Genomic DNA, 26,128 nt, shown 5'->3' with positions numbered 1-26,128 from the left:
CTTTCAATACTCAGCAGCTCCTTCTATGCATTCCATGCTGTTAACAGCCTACTTTATTTGGAACGTTATATTCATTTAATAAACATTCAAAAAAATGCTGCCTGACATGAAAAAAAAACAGTTTTGGGCAGAACATGTTCCAGTTTGTCACTGTGTATGTTAAGAGAAGACCAGCTTCTCAATTTCTTAATATTTTCTTGCCTGAGCTTATCTCTGTCTCAGGGAAAAAAAAGTTTCACATATGAAACCAAGCTTAGCTAACAATACAGAAGTCTTAAATTATGTCTGAAGCCTGACAGAGAAGGAAATCATTTTTCTACTGAGATGGGGAAAGTTGCTTTTTTGTTCCCCACTCAATCATCAGATTCAGACTGAATGAAACGGTGAGCAGTATGCTACTGTCTTTAAACAGCAGCCAGAAATACACACTAAACAGCAGAACAACACTTTGCAATAGACTTGGAATATGAAAACTATAAGATGTCTCTTATGTTATCTATTCAAAACAGATTCACTAACTGATGTGACAATACAGTCATTTCTCTAGAAAAATTACTAAATACATGGGAATGCCTTAACTGTTGTCCATTTTCCCTGTCACTATTGTGGCAAATTTTTTCTCTCTCACTGCAGTAGCTGCTTTCTCAATACACACAGCACTGACAATGGAAAATAACTAAACCTGCAGCAAAGCTAACTGGAAATAGCAAACAAGAGTGCCACAGGGCAATGATATCAAATACTTCTTTTTCTGTAGCAGCACTACTAGCTAACCAGCCACTCCACCAGAGTACAACTGCTCATTTCTGTTCTTGAAACTGTCTTAGACACAGAGTGAAGCTGGCCAGGCAGCTGTTCCACTAGGTGTCATTGTTCCCATCCACAGACTTATATTTAACTTTAAAATAATACAAAAAAAAATAAAAAGAACACAGCGCACACACACACCTCGCTCCTATCATCTCTTTTTTTCCCCAACTTCAAAGAAAAAAAAAAAAAAACACACAAATAAAAGGAGCTGTGGCTCTAACTAGCTGACATGGTGCAAAAGGAAAATACCAGATACTTTATCTGAGTTTGATGTTAAAATACATGTACTTCAAATTGAAAAATTTTATCAGTCATTTCAAAAACTACATTAAAAAAAAAAAACCAAACCCACAAAGTCATTAGAGATTTTGATTTGTCTTCTTAAAAAAAATGGATATAAATATTATATATCACAAAGAAATGTTACTGACACACACATTCTAACAGAAGGAAAATAGGTTATATATAATGGAAGTTTCAGCACCCCTGTCTAGATCTCAGATCAGCTCTGCTCATTTTGTTCTTCTAGGAAAGTATAAAGTTACAGGGGGAACTAAAAAAAAAAAAAGATTGCATATCACATTTTGTGATGCACTGCCAGATAGACTTCCAAATGTCAGAATGCACAACTCATCCAATGGCAAGTAATAAAAGTTTCCAGGAAAGCATCTTGGCTGAAAACAAAATGTCTGGCATTTATTTTCATTAAGGACTTGGGAAGGAGGAGAAGGGGAATGAATTCTACACCCCTGCTTCCCTCAAGAGCTTTTCAGGGTCATTCTGTAAACTAACACTCCAGAAATTAAAAAAAAATAAATAAATAAATAAAAAAATGTCTGTATCTTCATCCAATGCTGAATCACTATTCCTAACCATAAGTAACATTGTCCATAAATGCCACATCACTAGAGACATATCATACCGACACCACACTCAAAATCCACTTTGTACCGATGACCTTCTTGAACAGTCAGCTTCAGGGTTGATAACAGAGTTTGGTAAAATTATTATATTAACAACCTAATAAGTTGCACATACTTTACCTTGAAAGTGTTTCTGTAAGTTGCACAAAGCCAGCATATGCCAATTCAAAGGCACCCCTGTGCCTTGACTGCATCAGATGATGTTTAAAGTAGTCTCCAATATTTTTGACCTTAAAAGAAAACAGTAACAAAGTTACTTGGAATTACAAATAGACAGTTCACTTACATATGCAAGATACTGAAGTTCAGAGCAGAAGTTCTCCCGCTGATTGAACAGACCACTGGCAAAAGTAAAAAGCACTTAAGAACTGAATGTGCTAATTATTTTTCTTTCAGGTTAAAGGCACAGTATCACGTCCTTAGAAGAGCACCAAAAAAAAAAAAAAAAGGACATAAATTAGCTGCTTATCCAAGATGAGCACATTCAGATTTTCAGAAAGGGACAATTCTGATTTTCAGAGGAAACAAATTCAGAATCTTTGATGGTCATCACTCTTAGCCTTAAATTCCAAAGAAAATATCTACTACATCGTAACAGCAGAAACAAATATTTACAAAAACGTACCAGAAAATAAGTTCAAATTTCTAAAGAATTGTACCAAAAGAAAACAAATCTATCTTAGTGAGCTATTCTGAAGTTGCCTCAATTCCCTCAATTCTGCAAGAATGTCTGTGACTACTAGAAACAATTTCAGAACAGAAGAAAAAGACATTGTATATATGGAGTAATGAGAGCTACATCTAAAAAAATGAAATGCCACGATTCAATTTCAGCTGATCATTACTTTCTAGCACACTATCAAGATGACCAAGCTTCTAATGCTGTTTGGAAGCCTTCAGTGCCACACAAGCTAATTGTACACGGATCGAGATGCTTCTTTATTCCAGAATTATGAGAATCATTAACTTTCAAGGTTTAATGCAAACTTCCAATATCATGCGTTTAAAACAATAACATTCATTTTACTATGCAAGATTTTCTTCAGAAAGATCTTCAAAACTTTTATAAAAAAACAACCATTAAATCATTAAGTTTCCTATAAAATTCTTATTTTATCAGCTATAAACTAAAACACTTTAGTAGTCTAACAAGTAATTAAGATGTCAGAGGAGTTAATGCCGTATGTAGCTACAGTTTTCTAACCATTAATTCATTTTATCCAAACAATGAAAGTACAATAGTTTAAAAAAAAAAAAAAAAAAAAAAAAGAAGAGCTTAAATGTCCTACTTCCTGCAGCTAAATCCAGCCTAAGATAAGCAATAATTGGAAATATCTGCAGGGTTTCAGCTCTCTCCTCAGCATAAGAGCCTTTTTTCCAGAAGCAACTGACCCACAGACAGACCAACTCTCCAGCTGTATAAACAAAACCATACACATGCAAGTCAAACTGCTTTCCTGCTCCACCACCACCTTTATTTTTCGTATGGGATACTTTTTTTTGTCACATAACTTTCAACTTACTACTTATATTTCTGAGTGTTTTGCAACAGCCTCAATGACCAGAGGATTACATTGAACTGAACTGGTATATTCACTTTCATTCATATCCTACAGTTTGAAGAAAAAGAACTGCCACAATTTTTTCAGAAAATGACAGAGGAACTTGCCTCAGGATCCATGCTAACTATGCATTCCAAACTTAAGAGGATTCATGAGCATGGCATTCTTACTCTTCCAGGATTGAATAGCATTCAGCTTCCTTGTATCATAAAACCAGCTCTTGAATGTCAGAATGGAGAATAAATCAAGGAATTGTCTACATCATCATGAAGAGTCACAGCAACTGTAAGAAAAAGTGACTCCACCTACTTTATTTATACAAGAAAGTACACTCAAAGATAAAATACTCAAATATGCTGTGGAAAGCAAATATCTTAAGTACGTTAGATTATCTTGACTAAATATCAAGAGTATGACAGGTTAGTCTAACAAAAGAACTGATACTTTACAGGGCTAAACTTGCTACTGAGATCAAAAGTCTCCATATTCAGTAGACATTCATCCAGTAGAGAAGATTCTGAAAGTACTTTAGAAACGAGTATATTTGTATCTTATTTTCTGGTGATTGGATGCCACCAAGTCCTATGCTATCCTATCCTATACTCTGGAGAGAACTTTTCCAAAATATTAAAAGTTGGCTGGTACCAAATTCTACACAAGACACTTTACATTAAGAACTGGGAGATGACAACTTTTGCTTTGTCTAAAAACAAGCGAATCTGTTCCTGATTAGAACAAACACCAAAGCACCAACTGGAGTTGCACTAGCACAAATATGAAAGAACACAGAGGTTTGTCATTATGGAAAGTCTTCTGCAGACTTAAAGATTCCAGCACAAGACCCAGTCTGTCAGGGTTAACACAAGCAGAACCCCTGGCACTGGGACAGCACCAAGTCTTCATTTCCGCTGCCTGTTTCTATTCACCTTGGCACACGGTTTTGGTAAGCTTATCTCCTAAAATCATATTAAAACCTTACAGCTGCGATAAACAGGAGTTTGAGGAAGAACTTAAAATACCAGGCTTGGAGCACTGTCTCATGATGATCATGGGACAACGGAGTCTTTGTTAGATATTATTTTGATCACTTGGCTGCTAATGGAACAACTCTTCAAAAGGCCATTTGCATGATTATCCTACTAGGCACAGCTTTGGCTCTGGCACCTCAGATTTTCTGGGCCAGATGGAGAATGAAAGATAGAGCAAATATTTGAATGGAGGGATACCATCAGACAGACAAGGAAACTCCTGTGTCTATTTTTAAAGGCAAAGCAATTATCACAACATGGGCTAGACATTAATAACTGCCAATTTATATTCAGAATTTTGTAACTTCTATATGCATCTCTACAGAAAGCACATGAAGATATTCTGAAGATTCAGCACGCACTGTAACATTCAAACACCATGCAAACCTAATCTGTAACTCAAAAGATAAGGAAGGTGCAAATGTAATATTGTCCCAACTTCCAGTAGGAATAATAAGTAACAAACAAGTGCTGATTGTCTATCAACTTTCCCCACATGGGGACATGCTACAAGAGACAACATTTAACTGCTAGTAAAGAGTAATGAAGAAATAAAGCCACAGCTAGTTGGTAGGCACTCTTATCTTCCAAGAAGCACAATTCTTTTGCAACATTTCTTAATGTGGACTAAAAGACATTTGGTTGCTCAAAAAAAAAAAAAAAAAAAAAAAAGAGAGAACATGCAAATTCAATACTTATTACAATATTTAAGATGAATAAATTATAAATTGCAAAATAGCATCGATGCCATAAGGTATAACGTCACACAGTTATTGACCTAAATAAGGAGAAAGGTGCAATGCTAGGAAGGGATGCTTTGCAACAGATTTTACTCAACATTTATATTTAGCCCCAGTTCAAGGCAATTAGATCCAAAGCTTCTCTTGACTTTCACAGTTCCATATTCTTAAATCCCTAGACACTTACAGAACAAAAAAGATGGACAACTGCAAAAGGGTGTATCTGCATAAAACACTAAAATCCAATTCTACTATTTCTCAACATTGAAAAAGTGCTTCATGGAAGTTTAAAGCCACAGAAATTCTGGCACTGACATTTTAGTAATTTCTGATGAAATATTCTTTTTGTACAATAAGGTAAGGCTACTTACAAAAAGTGCAGTGAAAATGGCTATAACTTTCCCTATAATTCTTTTATATATATAATATAATATATAATTATATTATATATATATATAATTATAATATATAATATTATATAAATATAATTATATAATATATATTATATAATTTGATTTCCTATCAAATAATGTTCTTCAGATTAGAACATTAGGAATTGTTTTATAGGAAGACGTCAGGAGCACAAAGAATCTAATAAGGCATCTATATCAAAAGAAGACATGTTTCTGCTAATGTCTGCTTTCTAAATAAGAATGGAAATACTACAGTAAGAGCCAACTCATGCTAAATTGTCAATTCCTGACTTGAAGCAGAATAAAGAACACAGTAGTAGAAATACATTATCTGCTCTTATTCACTTTCCAGACCTCTACAGCAATACGAGTAAAGCTGTAAACTAGCCAGGAAACAAGTAGGCCAGAGATAGCACAAGAATAAAGATACTAACACTATTTCCATGGCACTACAACTACGAGAAATAAGACCTGCAATTACACTGTTATTCATTTTAAGACAGAAACTCACAACACCTAATGAAAAACTATTCACTTTCTACTGGAAAGAAGAAAAGTTAATAAGTAGTATGCTTTGCGTATTTCAATCTTGCACTGGTAGACTGGTTTTATCAAAATCATAAGGAAATGAAAAGGCCATCAATTAAAAACAGAAATTTAATAAAGACAAAATATTTCCCAAATAAATGACTGTGGTAATCTAATTTCTTGTAAGTACTGCACTCAACATTCTACAAGAGATCCAGATGGCATACTAACATTTCTGATCTCTAAAACCAAAAACATTGGAGGAAGAAGAGTCACATTAAATTGTCCACAATTCAAACATCCTACGTAGCAGAAGGCTATGACCAGTCAGCATATTTCTCTTTCAGAGTTTTTTATTTGAAGTTCAGTTAATGAGCTTTATGAAAATACCAACATCTATAGTTCAAAATGAAATTAAAAAACTGTTTAAAAACAAAGCCAGTTCATAAAATTGTTAATAATTCTAACATACAATTCACATATATGCATATGTATAAATATAAATCAGTTCTTATGAAAAGAATATACATTCTATAAATAACCAAGCAATATGAATGTTTCTTCAGTTTGTCTGCTATGTATAGCTACACCTATTGTCACTACTTTAAGCATTATGCCTCCTGCATACCATTGTAGCAAGAATAGATTGTTAACAACATGCACAGCAATAAAAAGACTTTTTCATATTTAATATAGCTTTATTTAAAAGGAAGACATTTATAAAAATTGTCTGTTTTTCCCCAGAATACAAAGATCTCTTTTTAATGAGAAGTACTTCCCTACCTGCTCTACAGTAATCAACCCATTTGAAGGTTCAGATGCAGCCTGCGCAGGCAAAAGTTTACACAGTGTTCCTAACAGCAGAGATACTTCCTTCATGCTTCTCCAGCAACACACGAGTACCATTTGAGCTGTGACATCACATATCTGACTTTCTTTACCTTAAAAACAAAAATCCAGAAATATTAATAGTCTGACTCCATATTCTCAGGCACAGACTTGTAATTTAGAATTAATTTAGCTTGATCTTCTACAAAATGTAATTCACTACAAAACAATTCAAAACCAGGTAGTACAAAAGATAATTTAGTTCTGTTGACCTCAGTTCAATTCTTGGAAATTTATATCATACTTAACTCTGCTTGGATATGAGAGGAGTATACAACTTTACTACTATTTTAAATGTCTTTTTGTCAACATCAGCATTGCACTGCATATCAAGCTATACAAACATCAGCAGCTTTGTAGCTCCAATGAACTCCTATACCAATCATCAATTCATCACTAGATGTTTTTTGTGGGTTTCCCCTCCCTTTCATTTATTTATTTTTTTTAAACTCAGATGCCCCCATGCTCCCAGACCATACACATTTTAATGCAGCAGCGTCATCTAGTGGACATTATGCGAGTCTAACGTAATTTACAAACATTTTCATGAAACAAAACATACGGCCAATCAAAAAACCGTTTTATACACAGGAAAACGTGTGAAGAAACAAAGTCCAACTTTTTGTTTCTAAAACTTAAAAACCTCACCTAAATCATTACCTTTGAAATGTACAGATATTTTGTAAATATACGCAGGCACACAATAAATACACTAAAGTTTGAAACTGAGACGTAAAGAGATAGAAAAATTGCACAGCTGCTATTCACTAAAACAGGCAAATATTATCTAACATTTTATCCCTGGAAGCCTTCAAACAGAAGCTTCTGCTTATGTAATCCCATGCAACAAGTTTTACCGCATGAATAAATTCCCACTAGCCTTGTGTACACTGGAGAGCGAAATCACACTAACACCTTTCAACAAGCAATGTGTTAAAGGGTTTCTTGACAGAAGAGGTGTTAAAGATTACCTGGCCAGTGAAGTTTGGGCAACAGAATCCAGGCCAATATCAAAACAACTCATTTTCACATGTACTCTAAGAGAGATTAACCACAATCTTGCAGAAACATAGTGAATTAGTCTTTAAAACCGTGCCCATGAATAACTAGCTTCTGACAAGTTTACTGAAGAAGTGAAACATTATATGGAGAAAATAACTTCCAACTTTGATCACCCAAGTAAAACGTCTGCTCTGTAAAGAATAACTTGATTTAATTATTAATACAGTGTTTGATTTACCTCTCATTTCTGCGCAAATATTTTCCACCGGCTTGTGGTCAGCCAGCTGTTTAGACTCTACTTTGCAGTGTTCTTTCAGCATTTTCGCTTGCATAAAATAATCGTTTGTGTCCTGCGGCTGTATCTCACTCAGAATCATCTGCAGGCGATCCGCAGTTTCTACACATTAGATAAGAATACTTCAGCTGCTTTCTTCTTATTTTATTATTATTATTATACTTTCAGTTCTTCATACAAAGGTAATTTATTTTAAGTAATAAAAAAAAGAAGGCCCTTAGCAGTAACATTTCAAACCACAGTGACTATAAAGACCAAGGAAGAAAGGAAAGCAGACCACACAGTCACCTGTTTTGAAACAACACAATCTACACAGGCTTGTTCCATTTAGTGCAGAAGACAGATAACCTGTATCAAAACTTAAAAGAATGGCTTAAGATTAAGACATAAAACAGAAATTTGAAAGGGACTGGTGTAAGGATTCATTTCCTGAATTGCCTGAATTAAGAAATAAAGACAACCTCAAGAGCTTCAGATTTTACAGAATTCTTTTTGTTTGTTTGCTTATTTGTTTGTTTACCTGAATCAATATCCATTGGAATAAGACCCTCTGGTGATGAGCTCTGCACTACTGGTGATACTACAGCAGACAGTTCATATGACATCAGAATGAGCCTTGCCACTATTTGCTTCCATTCAGTTATGAACATCAAGTTACTATTAAGAAAAGAGGCCAGCAACATACCAAGGATTAAAATAATTTTACATTTAAAGGGAAAAAAAAAAGACCTTATAAACACATCTACAACTGTATTTGTGAAAACAACAAATAAGTTGGACAAGTCCTAACACTGAGTTCTTACACTCACAGAGGAATGTGCAACACCTCGCTAAACCATGGCAGTCAGTCAGAGCGCCAAAACCCGCAGGTACTGGAATTCATTACAGATAACATTGCATGCTTTTATGTTCCAGTGAGCAGCTTTCCACTGTGCTTAATTAAGGAGTTACAACTTACTATTTTGTAGTATGCTTTACTTACTTAAGAGGTAATTGCTGCAATGCTCCGTTTATACAATGCACTCTCCCATACATTGGGAATGACGCTGCTGCTTGAAGTAGAGACTTTTTAGCTTGAAATATTTCTTCTTCAACATTCACCAACAGAAGCTTGATAACTAAAATTTTTTTAAAAGTTACAGATGTAAATTGTACATACAAATACACAGTGTATTTTCTGAAAAACAAACCTGCTTAGAAGAAATACGAATAAAACCTGTTTATAAAACAGTTCAATGGAAAATGCAGAGAAATTTCTTTCCTTACACTCCTTACTCTTCCATCCATTTAATAATGCTTATTGTTGGTTTTCAGTTACCTAAACACCAACAATATGTTATATTCTGTTCAGTCTGTCCAAATCAAACAGCAACAGTGAAGAGCATAGCCAAGACCATGAACTCAGAGACAATTACACAACCCACGCTGAAGTCAAGAGAGGTAACCTACCACATACTGAAAGTTAGACTTTGTCCATAGAAGCAGCTTAAAACAACAAACAGCTCAACAGAATATTAAATATCAGAAGCTTCCTGTTAAATATTTGAGTCTTTAATTAGCCACTGAAGAAGCTGCCCAGTTTGCGAGGGTACTTGTGCCAATTCTATTTACATTTATACCATGTAGCATATCAGTGTCAGAATCAGAATGAATTACAGATCCAAGTAACAAACTACAAATCACTAATAGAAAAACCCTCTAACAATGAGACATGAGATTACCCATACATTTCCTTTACTTATAGTAATCATAATGATGCCTCAAAAATCATTGTTTCACTGCACATGAAGAAAATACTAACAAGCCAATAAGAAGTCTTACTAGAAAAGAAGTCACTAAGAGGACAAAAAAAGTTATGAGTTCACTAAAAACTACTTTCAGCATTCAATCACAAACAATGGAGCTTCCCAATTTTTAATTTCAATGCCAATTATTAGATCTGGAAGATATTTGTTTAATGAATTTGCCAGATCGGATAGATCTAGAGCTTTGCAGCTTTCACCCAGAGGCACCAAATTAAAGAAAAATATTCCACATGTGAACAAAGCAGCAATATATACACAGGACTGCAAACCACTTGGAACAATGGTTCTGAGTGAACAGAGGTCCAAGAGTCAGCACTTCAAATGTCAAGTACTTAAACATGATACAGACAAACCACAGCTGCCTTTGCTCTGGCTAAACGAGCTTTCAAGGAACAGAGGTTCCTTTCCAGCACTTTATGTAACCAGCTTCATCAAAAGAGTTAAAGCTCTCAATGTCATATTCCTTTTGACCAAAACAATAATGAAATCCACTTTCTGAAAACATGCGAAAGCGTCAACGTGAACAGGACTTGATTAAGATCTTCATAACAGATGAAACAGTCTACTAACAGCAAAAGTAAATATACCTCAAATCCTATTAGAAATAAACACCTTCTCACTCTGCCTATTCTGGAATGTCTTGAAGAGAAGCAACAAGATTTCAATTAAATATAAAAAAAATGCTGGTGATAATTTCCCTAAAATTTACCTGCTAAAGTGTTCTTCTCCACTGTATTTACTGATGTGTCTTCAGTCACCTGCAGGTTATGCTTAATCCATTTTCCTAAACAAATATGCTGTAGATCTTTGTGATATGCTAAGAAGTTCAACAGATAGGAAGCAGTGACACAATCATATGGCTTGGTACTTGTGCTAAGTTCCATTGCTGCTCGAAATAACAGATCTAGACTTTCCGAATCCTGAAAGAAACAATAGGGCTCATTTTATTGAGCACCCATTTTGATTTAATTAAACTAATTAGCACCCTGAAACTGAAGAACATGCCTTTCAATGAGTCTGCAGGTACGCATTTTTTAAGAAACGTTTATATTATACACAGATTGCCCTGCAGTCTAAATGTGAACTGTGTAGGCATTTAGCAAAGATACAATCACGTACTCATTGAAGATGGGAATGCTCATTTATAAAGCAGCATTCAAACACAACATACATCACAGGAAGATGGTTTTGATTTCAAAATAGAGTGCTTTACCAACAGTCCTCACAGAGAAGCAAGTGTTACTGGGAAGCACTGTTTGCTCACCAGTACCTTTTTAATTATAGAGCATTCATAAAGAAATCAGAAAAAAAACCAACAATATAAAGTGCAAAATCTGAGAGAAATCATAGACAATCAGAAAATGAAATCTGAGACCAAATCAAAGAGGAACAGAAACACAAGGCTGAGTTTTGTGAAATTCATGAGTAACAAAGTCAAAAATGCCTCAATCACTTGCAAAGGACATCACAGCTAAGAGCTTACCTTATCTGTTTATTTGATACTAGAGTATGCTCTTCCCCAGTATCATAACGTGCTTAGTAAACAGTTTATAGCCACACCCAATGAACTGCCCATATTTTTTCATCTGTTAGCAAAACTAGCCTTCTTAGGTAAAGGCTGAAGCTGTGAAAAAATCTACAGAAAAAACCAGGGCTGAACTCTACTGCAGTCAACTTGGACCAGCTTCTAACTGTCAAGAGCTATTCAAGTACCTAATTCAACACAGAGCATTCATCTTCCATGAAATTACTCTCTTTAAATTATTTTTAGTTACATACCTGTAAATTAAACACAACATCACGTAGCTTCATTAGCAGCTCAAATGCTAGGACTTTCACTTCTTCAAAAGTACTCGCAAAGCACAGAATCAAAGTTCGGACACGAGCAGAATTCATCTCCTGATCCAATCTAAAAACTTGCTCCTGGCCTGCTCGAAGAAATTGTTTTGCTGTAATTTTTTTGCTGTATTTTTTTAAATCAGATTAAGCATCATATTTACATTCTATTTTGTTCTAGTATCAGAAACACTAAAATAGAATTTTAGCTAAAGCATTATTTTAATACTAATGAGTATTTAAGATGACGCGTTTATTTTTGAAGCAAAAGTTCCCACATCAGAAAGCTACTCTCCGCAATACAGAAAATAACTGTATAATCAATGAACATAAAGAAGTTATAATTATGAAATGAACTAGAAAGTTTGGCTAAGCAGGTTATAACAACAAGAGAATAGATAAAATGCTTACCCACATCCTGGGCTCACTGCAAAACTCCAGAAGAGGGATCTCCAGAAGAGATCCTTCCCCACTGGCAGCCAGCTCTTCAACAGGTCTAGGAGAGATGGAGCCAGGCTCCACCTCTTCCAGCAGCACAGGTGAATTGCCTTCACCTGTGCTCCCGTGGCTGATTCATTGCTTGCCTCAGGTGATCAATCAGAGGTTCAGGCCATGATTCGGCAGTTCCCATACAGTAACTCATTGCCAAAAACAGAATCTGACTTATTCAGCTTTGAAAACTATTTCCCTGGAATTCAGTAAAAGTAGCAAGAAATTCTTTCCAAAAAAGGATTTAAGACTTCTGCATGCTGTCATGATTTGTGGGGATTGACGTAATGCCAGAAAGAAGCCAGAAGTTTTAAGACGTAAACAAGCACACCATGCTACAACACAAACAACTGCAGCTAATCTCCTTTTTAAAAGTTACACTCCTAAATCTTAAAGCTATTATGAACAACTCCCAGTACAATTTTCTCCTAAAAAAATCAGAAGTCACAACAGCGTGCCACAAACTCATAATAATGAAATTAGCATAATGATTTACAGCAGATTTTAAGAAAAGAAGACCAACCAAGAAGGTCACTTCCTCTCCAAATCAATTTTTAGATGTCTCATTCCTTTAAATAACAACTGAACACCAAAAAATTGCTTTAATGTTGATCGTATGATCCAGAGACAAGATTTAGAAAAACTGCCAGTATATCGGGGCTGTAAGTAGCATTTCTTCAACTGAGGTTGCTGTAACAGTGTAGAAACTTTGAGTAACAGCAGCAGCAGATCATCAATTGTCCAGTTCAGGCTTTCCTTATTTAGGATACAATATATCTCAAGGACGTACAATTTTTTTTTTCAATTAACAGTTTCCATGGTCTCAATATTTTAAATAACGTGCTATTAACAAATTAGAAAAGGTAAAGGACGTGAAGTTCTTAAATATACTGAAACTTCTCCAAAAATCTTTCCTAGTGACAAAAAAAAAAAAAAAAAAAAAAAAAAAAAAAAAAGTGGAAAGTCTTGCCAGAAAATTCCTATTTAAGAAAGATATTCAACAGGCTACAGACATTGTATTTACTTCAAAATTCCATTAGCTATTAAAATGTACCATACTCTCTTCAGATAAAATCAAAGTGGCAAAGTACTTAATTTTTACAGTACTTTCTAAATTTTTTACCAATTTTACTTTGACAGAAATTAACCAGCTCCATTAAAAAAATCTTCAATATCTGCCATCCCCACACCTTATAAGTTGTAATTTATTTATAAATACGAAGTAGTCTCTCACCTTTTGGAACAGAAAATATTTCAGCTACTGATCCTAAAATACTAAGGGCAGAAAATCTGGTTGGGTGCGACGAACCAGGAAATAATGCCTCAAAAAGTCTGTCACATAAAGATGACAGGAAATCCTAAAGATCAAATGAGAGATTTTAGAACAGCTTATTTGCTGCCCCACAAACAGAAATTTAAATAATAACATACAGGACATCCTGCAGTGTTACACAACAAAACCATGACCCTTCCAGCTCCACCCGGAGGAATGGGAGGCCTACTTTTGTAGTATTAACAAATTTCTTATTTCCCAGAGCACAGGAAGATAGCAAGATCTTTGGTTTCAATTTTCTTAAAGAGCTTCTATCCCTGCTCCCACAGAGATCACGATCACATCAAATCCTTTAAATGCTGTCATTCCCCACTTGCTGCTGTTTCAGTTCACTCAGCAATCCTCAGAAAGTAACCTAGATTGCCTTTTGACAAAATGAAGCTTCAAGATACTCTCCAAAAACCAAAAAGCCCTCGGTTCCTGACAAAACACTACATTTTATCAAAACTAACTTGCACAAGTTGTGTTAATACTGTTATACTTGAAATGACTGAACCCTTCTATACCACAGTGTTTCCTAACACAGACATGACTTAACATACTCTGAGGTGTTTTCAAGAAAAATTAACCAACTTATAGAAATGCCTTCCCATTTCTTTTTGTCTACTAAATCTCTACAAATCTAATATGATTTATGTTTACTTACTCTGTATTTCTGCAAAATCCCCAAAGGATTCCTTTGAGGTGAATCTTCAAACAATTCTTGCTTGGTTTTATTTTGCTCCAATTTATAAAGCACCTGAGAACTTTCTCGTATTCTACAAAATAACTTTAAGAAAAAAATCAAAACACAGCAAAGGCAAGAGTCATTTACAGTTAAGTAAGGGCTAATGAGATTTTCAGCTTAATTTCTACATTTAATTGCAATTTTTAAAAAAAGTTCATATGCAGCACAACACAGAACTGATCCTTCACATGAAAAACAAGGTTTTTTGTTCCCCATTTCACGCTCCTTCCCATTCCTTTGCACTTCCAACATATATTTCCATCCTCCTTAAGTTTACACCCACTCTTCTTTTCCCACCTCCCCATTTTCCATAGAACATATGCTCCTGTATAAAAATAACTCAATTAACATGCATAGATTTTTATACCTTAGGACTGCTTTCTCCATTTCTACTTCATTTCTTCCAACACAAATTTTACAATTCATATTTCTCAGTCTGCTTCAGGCAAGTACAAATAGAGATGGGCTTTTGCTGTTTCTGCTAAGCCTATTCCATCCTTCTCCCATTCAAAACACTCTTTATACACATATGCTTTCCTTATCCTATCCACATTCTCCTACTACAGTGTCCATTGCTAATTTTTTAAGTTATCCTTGTCTGTCATTCTGTTGCACAATACATACAAAGCAGACTTATCTTAAAGTTTCTCCTTTCATTTGAGCAACTTTCTAACATAGTAGAAAAAAAAATACAGAAATAGTACATAGTTAAAACAACAAGCAAAATAATTTTTTTCTTTACCTTTCTCAGCAATGAACATATCTGTTGCCTTACTGAAGGAGACTGACTGTTCAAGTTGTATGTAATAAAAAATAAAATTAGTTGCATTTCTTCCACAGATACAATTTCTGTGCTACGATGCGTTTCACAAAGCAAACCTAAAGCATCAATGCAAACCTGAAAGATATTGAGACGTTAAATGTAGAAGAGTTATAGACACCTATGATGGTACCTTTCTTTTAAAAGAATACTGACACAGAACTTATGATCTAAGCAATTCCCCTAATTTTCTAAGCAAATAATCTAATGTCTAAAGACTCAAAGAAATAATTGTCCCTCTACCTGATTGTGCTGATGGACTAGACCCTGTTTTATAGATTCAGTAGATACAAGACCTCTGCTCATAATATTTGAAAGCTCCAGGTGTCCATGAGCCCTGGCTGTTCTTAGGCACGCCATCAGGGCTCCGAGAGCTCCTCTGGTACTCCAAGAGCCTAAAGAAAACAAAATACAGTCATAATTATAGCCTCATTAACACCATAAACAAAGTACTAACTGCAGAGCTTGTCAGAAATTCTACATACTTCCAATTCATAACCTATCTCTTCTTTTTCTCTATAAACCAAATAAGACCAAAAAACAGTCTGTCATAGATTCAATTCATTCTAAATTGCCTAGAATCCAAAACCTATTCATGAATGAATAAATCATACACAAAAAGGACTTTATGATGTCTCAAAAGCCATTAATTGAAAATTACACTCAATTACAATAAAAACTACAAAAAAAGAAATCGTAGATCTCATATCTATATATTTGCAACAAAAAATTATCACTAAAGTCCTGCTGTTAGACAAGCCTATAGAGGAAATAATAACAGAACAGAAAAATAGGGAAAAAAACAACCTGATAATTAACATAAGTTGGCAGGTAAAGTGGAGAGTAAAGAACACACAACTAGAATATGGACGATTTTGCTCATAGCATGAAGATACTCAAGATTATAAAAAATCCCACCATGAAACACTAACAGCAATAAACACCCATCCAGAATTTTATCTCCCAAATTCATTTTAACAGGAATTGAAAATGACTTTTCCAAAATTTATATATATAAATCTATACGTATATATATATATAATATATATACACACATACATATATTTAATTATTATAGTTACAAATATCGTATTTATTTTCTTACCAAGATTAGCATCTGCAGAAGCCTGAAGAATCTTAATCATGTAGTTCAGGCTGTCAGGGCTACACCTGAGTAATTTTGGTAAATAGTAATCTATTATATATGTAGTTTGGTCATGGTTCCCTTCACATAGTATTAGAAGAAGAGGAGAAACCCAGACGTCATGCCACTGGTCAATCCAAGTGCTTTTCTGACAACTTGAAGTAAACTGGACTTTGTGATTTGTAAACATGGTTTCCAAAAGATCACTAGCATAGGGTGCAAGAGACTGATCATTCATCACATTCAGTATTTGTACTGGAATTGATCTGTCCAACTGCAGTATATTTTCAGTACCCAGACACTCCACAAGACAGGCAAGAGAAGCATATTTCCCTTTTACATGCCATTCCAAACTCAGTAAACGCTTGGTTAGCCTTGCAAAGAATGGGTCTGATTTTTCATCAGAGCCAGTAATGATGGTCCGGTGTATCTGAAGAAGATTCCTAAATATCAGTTTGCTTTGGTGTCTAACAGCATCTAGAGGGTGCTCCCAGTGTGTGTAAACGTAGTCCAGCAGCCTCCCAATCACCTCTGAATTTCCATCAAGTTTCATTTTTAGATTTGCTGAGTCTGAAATAAGGGCAGCTAGTGCTGAATTGGTCCAAATAGCAAGGATTCTAGACAAAGATGTTGCCATGCTGGATTCTTTTAACCTTTCCAAAAGAACAAACAAACAAAGTTCATAAGCATCATTTGTGACTTACATCGAAAATAAATACATAAATTCTGTTTCAAAATAACTATTCATCACACTAGTTTACCTCACCCTAATATGGATAAGGAAACACTATCCATTTGTTGAAGAAAAAAAAAGTAATGTAAAAAGGTTTTGGATGTTTCAAACTGTACGCTCAGTCACCTGGCATATGCTGTTAACCACTCATAGCTAAAAACACCTGATATAGGTCAACAAGCCATTACAACATCTATTTTGTAGCTGAGAACAGAACTGAACCTCTACATACTAGTATTTCACGGTATTATGTTACTGCATGCTTCTTGAACACCTCAGGAAAAGTTTTCATTGTCTTAAGAAACAAGTCAATAAATAAATAAAATGAGAATTGCATATCCAAAAACAAAACCATAAAATTGACCTCCAGGACAATATGCTCACATCCACTGTTGAGTCTCCATAAATACTCAGCAAACATTGGTGAAGAAAATGGGTGCAATATTTTCCACATGGAAGAATTCAGTGACACATCTTTGCTTCCTACATACACCATTTTGTCTGACTGCCCCTCTGCTGCCATCTGTCACATGGCAAAATCTAACAGAATACTGAGAGGAAGATTCAACCTCTTCTAGTTTTCAACCTCCATTCAACCTCCATTAGTTTTGGAGCAGCCCTTATATTTTTAGATTTATAGAATTATCCTGAATATATTTAAAAAGGTAATATGACTTGTAAAGAAAAGCAAGTCAATTAAATTGGAAACACTGAACATATCTGGAACCACAACACTTGCAAAAATGCAAGTAGAAATTTAAACCCCCACCCAGAAAGCATGAAACAATAAAAATCAAATTGCAGACTTACTCTGAACTCAGAGACAACAAGACTGATGCGATATCTAGTAATAGTTTCTCTCCATTTTCACCCATGCTGCCACTCTTCCAATCCAGCATAGCCAGTGCTCCATGGCATAGGAAGAGAAGGACCGAGTCAGAGAGCTGCTCTGTGCACAGAGCCCCACAGGTATTCACAAACCATGCTGGCATGCCCGCACGTTTCCTCGATCCACAGAGCAAGTCACTGACCTGTAAGGGCAATATCAAACCTACTACAGTGTTCTAGAAAAAACACTCTGTACACAAGCACAAATCCTGGAAGATCTGAAAGATTATTAGCACGTTCTTCTCACAAGTTCAAAAACCTTATATCACTATTTGATACATATGAAGAATAAATGATTTAATTCCAAAAGGCCAACAGAGAGGTCGGCAAGTCCTACATTCTGAATTAGCAAAGCCTCTGAAACACTGGGAGGACTGATTAACGGCATTACCTCTAGAGAAAGGTATACTTACCAAGGAAGGTAATTCTTCAGCTGGCTCATACATAGCCCTAATGAACAGAATAAAAGCCAGTCCCGAGGTAGTCTGAACAGTCTGCAGGAGAGTTTCTACATGGCAGAGAAAGGTATTTTAGCCAAAAGTGAAGTAAGCATCATGTGGCAGAACTGTGTAACAAAATTATATTATTGCTATTGAATTATCCTAGACTTACAGTTGCATATTTGTAAGTCTGTAGTGCCAGTCTGTATAGCAACTGTTAACAAATTCTTACATGAGTGCAGTAGGAAGCTATTAATACCTTTCAGCAGACAGAAAATATAGAACTGCCTGGTAAGAAAAAAGGACTGTGGCACAGCCTGCTTATATTTATAGACATTTCTAATATAAAAAAGCCACATATCTGTATAAGTAAACCTGATTAGCTACAGTGCACTAACAGATCTGACTGCAGATCTGTTAGATCTAATTCACACAGAAATACATTGTGAGCTACAGGTCATAGCTCACAGGAAGTCCTACTCCTGCTCCCCACTCCCATCAATCTTGACAGTCTAACCTCCATTCAAGCTACACAGGTGACAAGTATTTCCATATACAAGTTGTGTTTACTGCAAAAAGAACAAGACTGATGAAACAAAAATACCCGTCTTTGAATGGCACTAAACTTACCATCCATTAGGAAGTTTGTGGAGCTTTTCAGTAAATTACACATACTTTGCCAAATGAAGGACTCATGATTTTTCCAAAGACTTCCCTGAATATTTTCTTGCAATTTCTGTACAAGCATCATTGAAACTTTAATGGCCATCAATAAATCATGCATCAATCGAGTCTGAACAATACGATTTCCATTATTACTTCTGGGGAGAAAAATAAAATAAGGTATGATAATACGCTCACAAGGATGAAAATAAACACAATGACAAATGCTGCTGCAATTTCTGTAGGTTCCCTTGACATATTTTCATTCATTTGACTGTGCCTGAACAGAGCAGAAACTAAAGACTGACAAAACACAGCTTGTCCCTTCTTATTTTATCAAAGAATTCCCTCATGCACAGACTATATTTCTATCACCCAACGTTCTTCTAATTTGAAGACAGACAACATGTAAACTTGTAACATACAAAACTCTCTATTAAGAACCCCTATCCTCCAGGCACATGGTAAGAGACCACAGTAAAGGGGCTTCACTTTATGTCATGCTGGAAAATGTCAAGATTCTAAATGATGATTGCCATGACAAACAGAATATCAGTGCTGAATTAAACACTCATGAAAAAGGGAATTACTTTACCTGAATTTTAATAAGTGTATTTATTAATTACAGTGTTCAGTCACAATTCAGATAGCAAAACCACAACTCAAAGGCCTCACTTAGAAGTAATAGCTCCAACACAGTATCAGTGCCTTAAAGACTAACATCTTAATTTTGTTTCTTTCCACTCATATATCATCACATTGCAACAAAAGAAAAGAAACTCATCAGTAGCTTTTTTATTTAATATACATATCAGTGTAAACTAACATTCCCATCTGTCATCAACGCATGGCTACCAAAGCAATATTCCACACTAAATTATCGTGCAAGAGTGAAATGAAAACAGATAAAACAGAGCTTATATTAAATTCACTTGCCTGTTTTCTTCCTGTATGTCAAGTAGCGACTTCTGCAGAAACTGAAGAACTAATGAAAACAATTATGTGATAAATTTATCCAAAAAAGAAAAATTATTTATTATTAATATTAATTTACTTAAAAGAGCAAAGCAATCACACATAGCACACAGTCACAACAAAAAGTTATCAGTACAGTGGTGTTTCTTCCACTCTGTAAACAAATGAAACTGAAAATCCAGTGCGGTCCCAAAGAAGTGATGCTAAAACAAAAACTCACAGTGGTTTGTAACAAACTGGAACAAAATTACAGTTTCCAACCCACATTGTCTAATCCAGACTTAGAGCTCCTCAGTGAAAAGGTGAAATTCCCAAGAGCCAAAGACAGTGCAGCAATAAAAGGTCCATGGGAAGCTGTGAACTTTGTTTGCATACCAGGTCGTGGTATGTCGAGCTATCTCACAGTTTACAGATAGAATCAGCACGGGACTGAATTGATGTGATTCAATAATAAGCTGTCCCAGCAACAGATCAGACTTGTGCAGAATTATTACAAAACAAAATTCTTGCCAAAGCAGATCAGGGCCTGCTATAGTCAAGACTAGATGTTAACAGTTCAGCATAACCCTATTTAACTTTATGACAAGGCATAAGACTGAGGCTACTTTATGTAAAGTAATAATGAGTCCAAAAGATCCTTAAGATCACCCACTGCTACCCTTCCAGATTTACATGCGAGGATGCTCAGTAAAGCAAGATCGACTCCTGGAAATTAAAGGTACAAATCAAAAGGAAATCCTTGACAAATGTGCCATATAAAAGTACTTGTCATTAAAAATGAATCATGGGAAAATCAGATATTTACATCCGCTACAAATCCTTCACACACAACCTTCCCCCAATAATCTAAAGTGAAAATTATTTTAATAAACGTAACTTTACCTTCTTCAAACAGATTCGTAATACTTGCTCTACCTGAGGAGAGAAAATACACTTTAACAAGTGAAAAAAAGCTTTTTTAAAACAAAACAAAAAAAACCACACAGATAAAAACGTAAACATCATTATTATGTGCAACTCCAAGAAACAAAACAATGCTGAGCAAGTTAGAACAGAAAACAGTATATTCAGTATATTCATCATACCTAAGCTGAAGTCCTCCATACAAGCAGCAAGGTTGTCCAGTACTTTTCTGTACAAATATACATCTGTGGTTTTCAGTTCTTCCCTAAGGCAGCACACAAAGCTTTGTACAGCTAATGTCATGAACTGTTCAGGAAGACTGTTCAGTGAACTACAACAGTAAGAAACAGCACGATCAGTTACTGCACACTGAGGTATTAATCAACATCTGACTAAAGTCAGGGTCAGCTCTGTCTCCCATAGTATACAGATGCTGCTTCCAGCACTAGCTCTCTTCTCACGGTTTCTGCAAACACAAGGATACATTACATCTGTAATCCTCAATTGCATAAAACAACAACTTCTTTTAAAAGAGCCAATATAAATCAAGTTGAAACTTTACAAGAATTACCAGCATGTTTACTACTGCCGCCCTTTCGGTTTCACAGTTAGAAAACTACATCTCTAGTATTCAAGATAAAGAGAAGAAAGATCAAAGAATGTCCAGACATGACTTCCTCTATTCCATCTGAAATACAGAAAGGATATTAAATCTACTCTGTATTTTTCTTACCAATTGACATTTTCCAAGATCTTCTTTAGAAATGATTTCAATGAGTTAATTCAGCAAAAAAAATGGAAGAACAGCTCGCACTTGTACCTTTAATGCAATGTCTGTGCAAGGTTTAGATTATCCCTGCACGTGGAATGTAAATTAACATACATCCTGACACTCTATACCTAGATTCCTAAGCCAAGTGTCCACAATTTGTATAGCATCACGATCTACATGAATACTTATCCTTGAAGATACACAACACGGATCCAGATCTACTAATGCTTTATAGTCTTCTAAGAAAACACGTCATTCCTGTGTATAACTTCTTTCCTTCTCTATGCTCTCTCCACCTAAACCTAGGAACTCCTTAACATTTTTGCTTACCCTTAAAACAATCAAAAAGTGAAACCTCCCTTTGGTCACATACCTTACAACTCTATGGCACTATTTTCTGCTCAGCCCATTTAATACTTTCCAAAGTCTGTTTACAAAGTAACACTTCCAGAAGATACATAGACGCTGATCTTAGATACATTTTGCCACAGTATGAAAAAACAGCAATATAAAGAGACACAGGTGGCTAGTTTTCTACTAGCATGAAACAACAGCTATCCAACATACTTTAAAATAGTCACTCGTGTTCTAATTCTGAAGCTACAAAAATCTGTCAGAACAGTGTGAAGCCTTGGCATGAAATGGGATACAAGATGGAAGCCCTGGAGGTCTTAGTGGAACAAATGTTTTCATGCACAGAAATGAAGACAGCTAAAGAATGCATCTTTAAACTATTAAGGCTGTCCTAAGTTACCTAAAGAAATACAACAGCAATTTTGCAACAGAAAACTAATCACAATAAAAATAGGCATGAAAAAATACTGTTCAGTCAGGATTCCGCTGAGCCATCTTCTCTTTATGTTTTCAAAGTTGATATTCTTTTAAAACAGATGTATTTTAAATTTCTATTCCACTGTTAAATTTTAAAATTCAAAGTGTTAATTATACACTCTATTGTCTTTCAAGTAATGAGAGAGGATTACAGCAATAATCCACTTTGAAGCTATTTATCCAATGATATATTGTATTATTTGCACTTTTTTTAACTAACTGAGGGAGAAAAAAAAAGCACCCACTCACATACGAATACAAAATATTTTCAGCAATTACAGCAATTTGGAGCACATGAAAAGTTACTGAGTTCTAGGTAAGGAAAGCACTACAGAAAAAAGAAGAAAAGAAAAGGCTATTATCCAATAAATTTACCTTGCTAATACTTTTTTCAGGGGATTCTTCACATCCAATGAAAAATATGTCTCTCCCAAGATTTCCAAACAGGCTTTAAGCATGGGATCACACGTAGAGTTTTGATCCATTGTTTTTAACAAAGGCATAATCTGTAAACAAAAAGAACACTTGATCAATAAAATAATCTCTCTACATGCCCTCATAATTAAAAGAGGTGGAATTCACTCTCATTTGAGTATATGATGCAAACCCGTCCCTTCTTTAGCACACCCTGTTGAGATTCAGGTGTCAAACACATTCCAAGAACACTTCTGCTAGCAAAAATACATAAGTACAAACTCAAAATTTGTTATCACTTGCCTTCCATTATTCTCTCCCAGAAACCACAGCCTTTGCCAGTTTGTATTAGATCTACATTTCCACATTGTATATTCAGGAGTAACAACTGCATTTTGCCATTTCATAGAAACACTTAAAAGGTCACAGAGTTTATTTCAGAGCTATATTTCCCACAAACAGCGCACGAGATGCATTACCACTTCCAAGACACCACACTAACACCAGTGGAACCTTACTTGTTTAATACACTGGATCTGCTGGATGCCATTGCTCAGTTGTGCACAGTGCAAAAGCAGAGATGCCAGATTTTGCTCTCCATCCTTTGAAAACCCTACATGTGGGAGAAGACGATCTTTTTAAAAAGAATTACAATAAGCAGCATGAAGAAAATGCAATGTATAATAAGCAATCACTGGCTCCACTGTGAAGGAATAGTAGGCCTCAACTTGAATATGAAGATGATCATCACAGAATCACAGAATTGTTGAGGTTGGAGGAGATGTCTGGAGGTCGTCTGCTTCAACCTCCCTGCTCCCTGCAGGGCTACCTGAAGCTGACTGCCTAGGACCACAGCTCAGGCTAAACTCAAAATGAAACCAGTCTATCTCAGGACAACCTCCTAACTGCCTGCTGCAGGTAACTCAAAAGAAAGCTTGATTTTACCTACTGACAACAAACACTAGACTAAACAGATTATCTCAGGTCTGACAGTTCATTTCTTCTTATCTGTAAGGCCTAGAACCAAGAACTCACTGAAACTTTAGCTTTCAACTCCTGTGTTGTTTGGTTTTGTCTATTCTTTAATACCAGTAGAAGCTTACCTCAAGCAAAAAGCACTGCAGAATAAAAGAGCATTTAAACAGTATGTTTAAATCCAATTAACTACAAAGAAGCAAAGGTTGCGAAAAAAGACTCCCAATATGACCTCCAGAAGCCCCTAGCAACCCCAACCATTCCGTGGTTCTTTGAAATTCTGCCTTATCCTACATATTAAAGGCTACTACTTCAGGTAGCCCTGAATTACAGGCCTACAAGAGGGATCACACAGAGGGCATTCTAACACCTTCGCATCACTGACAGAACAAGGCAAACAGCTTACAAAACAAAACCACAGTGACCTACAGATTCTTTTAACTCTGAGGCAGTAAGAAGTTGTTATAAAAAATAAATAAATAAATAAATTGTAACAGAAAAAGAACAAAAACACACAAAACTAAAACATCACCAACAAAAAAATTTTAAAATGCTATTTCAGCAGTTACATTCTAATAGAAAAAGGAATTGTACAAGTTCAGCTCGAGAAAAACAAGCTTACCCTGAAGTTTCTCAAGCTGCTGACAATCAAGAGAGAATGCATCAACCTGGATTTCTTTCTTCTTCTTCAAAACCATTTTAACTGATCAAGAGACACCTGCTCAAAAAACAAACAAACAAACAAATAAACACCTCAGCAAAACACAGTGTTTAAAAAGCATAATTATAAACACTTTATATAGATATCTTTTCACAGTCCTAGGATAATATTTATTTATGCAATCTCTTTTAAAATACAACAGCTCTCTTTTCTATATTTTGAACCATTCCAATTACTCTGTCCAAAATTCACCACAACTTCATGGCACAAAAAGGAGAACAGAAAACGCAAGACAAGTTCAGGTTTGCTGAAGGAACCATAGATGCTCACAATGGAACTTTTACTACACTTGTTATGTTGCCTGTGTAGTGTCCCTTGAACACACTCTGAAAGCATCACCATGCACGGGCGCATGAATAATACCACAAAATTTCAGCTGCTCTGCTGTATGTTACTTGATCAAACTAATTTAAAACTAATTTAGTGTTAGCAGTGTAAGGTTAGGACCACGCAGAAAAGTAGTACATTCTTTTCTTAAAAGCAGACCGGCCAGTTCTCTGCACACTGAAGTAGGCGCTAGGAGTAGGAATTTGTTCTCCCTCCTTAAGATAATAGAAAGTAAACGTGTGCTGCAGGCTTCACCGAGGAGCTCCTTCCCACGGAGCGATGGGGCCAGCAGGGACCCCCTCTGTTCCAACCCCCGCCGGAGCAGCCCTGCCCAGGCCGGTGTCCAGGCGGCTTTTGAGGATCTCGCAGCAGGGAGAGCAGCTCGGCACGGCACAGCACAGCACGGCGCAGCTCCTAGAGATGCCGCCCCTCCGCTCCGGGCAGCGCTGCGCGGCCGCCGCTCGCCCCGCGGCACCAGAGGGGCTCACTCGGCAGGCCCAACGCCGCCTTGCGCTACAGAGGCGGATCGGGGCGCGGCGATCTCGCCGACCACGGCGGCCTACGGAACAACCCGGCACCGCAGCCGCAGAGGGCCCGGCGCAGAGGAGGGCGAGAACGGAAGGAAGCGAAACGGCTGGAGGCCGTGCCCGCCGCGGGCCCTTACCCAGCCGGGAGAAGCTCGTCCGGCGGCGCGGCTCCGCTTCCCTTCCTGGCTCTTCCGAACCACGTGCCGCCCGCAGCCGCCTGCGCCGGGCCGGACTCTCCCCGCCCAGGGGCTCGGCCCCGCGGCCTCCTCCCGTTCGCGCTGCCGGAGCGGGGGCTGCCGGGGGTGGGTGGAGGAGAAAGGTGCAGCGCCGGAAGTTTTGCTACATCCGTACGCATGGGAAATGCCGGCCCCGCTGCTCGGCGCCGTGCCGTGCCGTGCATCCCCGGCGGTTCGGCCTCCCTGCTCAGTCGGACGGTCGCATCCTCATTTCAGTGGCAGCGGCATCTCCGACCATCAACACCAGGTCTGCAGTTCCTTCGCCTCAAGTCCTGCATGTTTTATATTCGGTTGGCCTCTCTTAGAATCACAGTCATTAAGGTTGGAAAAGACCTATAAAATCCAGTCCAACTGTCAGCCCATTACCACCACGCCCGCTA

General features: G+C 36.5%; 1 protein-coding gene across 7 annotated transcripts in view; it reads right to left on the bottom strand.

Annotated features, from left to right (window-relative positions):
- THADA (THADA armadillo repeat containing) overlaps positions 1-26,128 on the bottom strand; it is a 218,249-nt gene that overhangs the window by 132,435 nt on the left and 59,686 nt on the right. Inside the window, exons 1-22 of one of the 7 annotated variants that reach the window (XR_008210141.1) lie at positions 25,650-25,900; positions 24,560-24,655; positions 23,481-23,575; positions 22,924-23,054; positions 21,128-21,276; positions 20,925-20,957; positions 20,004-20,052; positions 19,035-19,225; positions 18,378-18,472; positions 17,887-18,107; positions 16,305-16,996; positions 15,443-15,594; positions 15,122-15,277; positions 14,299-14,421; positions 13,554-13,677; positions 11,774-11,922; positions 10,704-10,914; positions 9,172-9,307; positions 8,710-8,846; positions 8,133-8,291; positions 6,788-6,945; positions 1,854-1,963 (exon numbers count right to left, since the gene is read on the bottom strand). Coding sequence is in view for 6 of the 7 variants with exons in the window: in XM_052698152.1 (XP_052554112.1) it covers positions 1,854-1,963; positions 6,788-6,945; positions 8,133-8,291; positions 8,710-8,846; positions 9,172-9,307; positions 10,704-10,914; positions 11,774-11,922; positions 13,554-13,677; positions 14,299-14,421; positions 15,122-15,277; positions 15,443-15,594; positions 16,305-16,996; positions 17,887-18,107; positions 18,378-18,472; positions 19,035-19,225; positions 20,004-20,052; positions 20,925-20,957; positions 21,128-21,276; positions 22,924-23,054; positions 23,481-23,575; positions 24,560-24,635 (3,347 nt within the window). In the remaining variant the exon portion in view is untranslated. Of the gene's footprint in view, positions 1-1,853; positions 1,964-6,787; positions 6,946-8,132; positions 8,292-8,709; positions 8,847-9,171; positions 9,308-10,703; positions 10,915-11,773; positions 11,923-13,553; positions 13,678-14,298; positions 14,422-15,121; positions 15,278-15,442; positions 15,595-16,304; positions 16,997-17,886; positions 18,108-18,377; positions 18,473-19,034; positions 19,226-20,003; positions 20,053-20,924; positions 20,958-21,127; positions 21,277-22,923; positions 23,055-23,480; positions 23,576-24,559; positions 24,656-25,240; positions 25,261-25,649; positions 25,904-26,128 lie in introns of those variants that run through there. The other 6 variants (XM_052698152.1, XM_052698146.1, XM_052698137.1 and 3 more) reach the window with 6 other exon arrangements.

The sequence above is a fragment of the Tympanuchus pallidicinctus genome, unplaced genomic scaffold, assembly GCF_026119805.1.
Source record: "Tympanuchus pallidicinctus isolate F22 unplaced genomic scaffold, pur_lepc_1.0 scaffold1, whole genome shotgun sequence".
In the NCBI taxonomy this organism is placed as follows: domain Eukaryota; kingdom Metazoa; phylum Chordata; class Aves; order Galliformes; family Phasianidae; genus Tympanuchus; species Tympanuchus pallidicinctus.
Note: the sequence above shows the minus strand (reverse complement) of the source record. Positions and strands in the feature narration are given on the sequence as shown.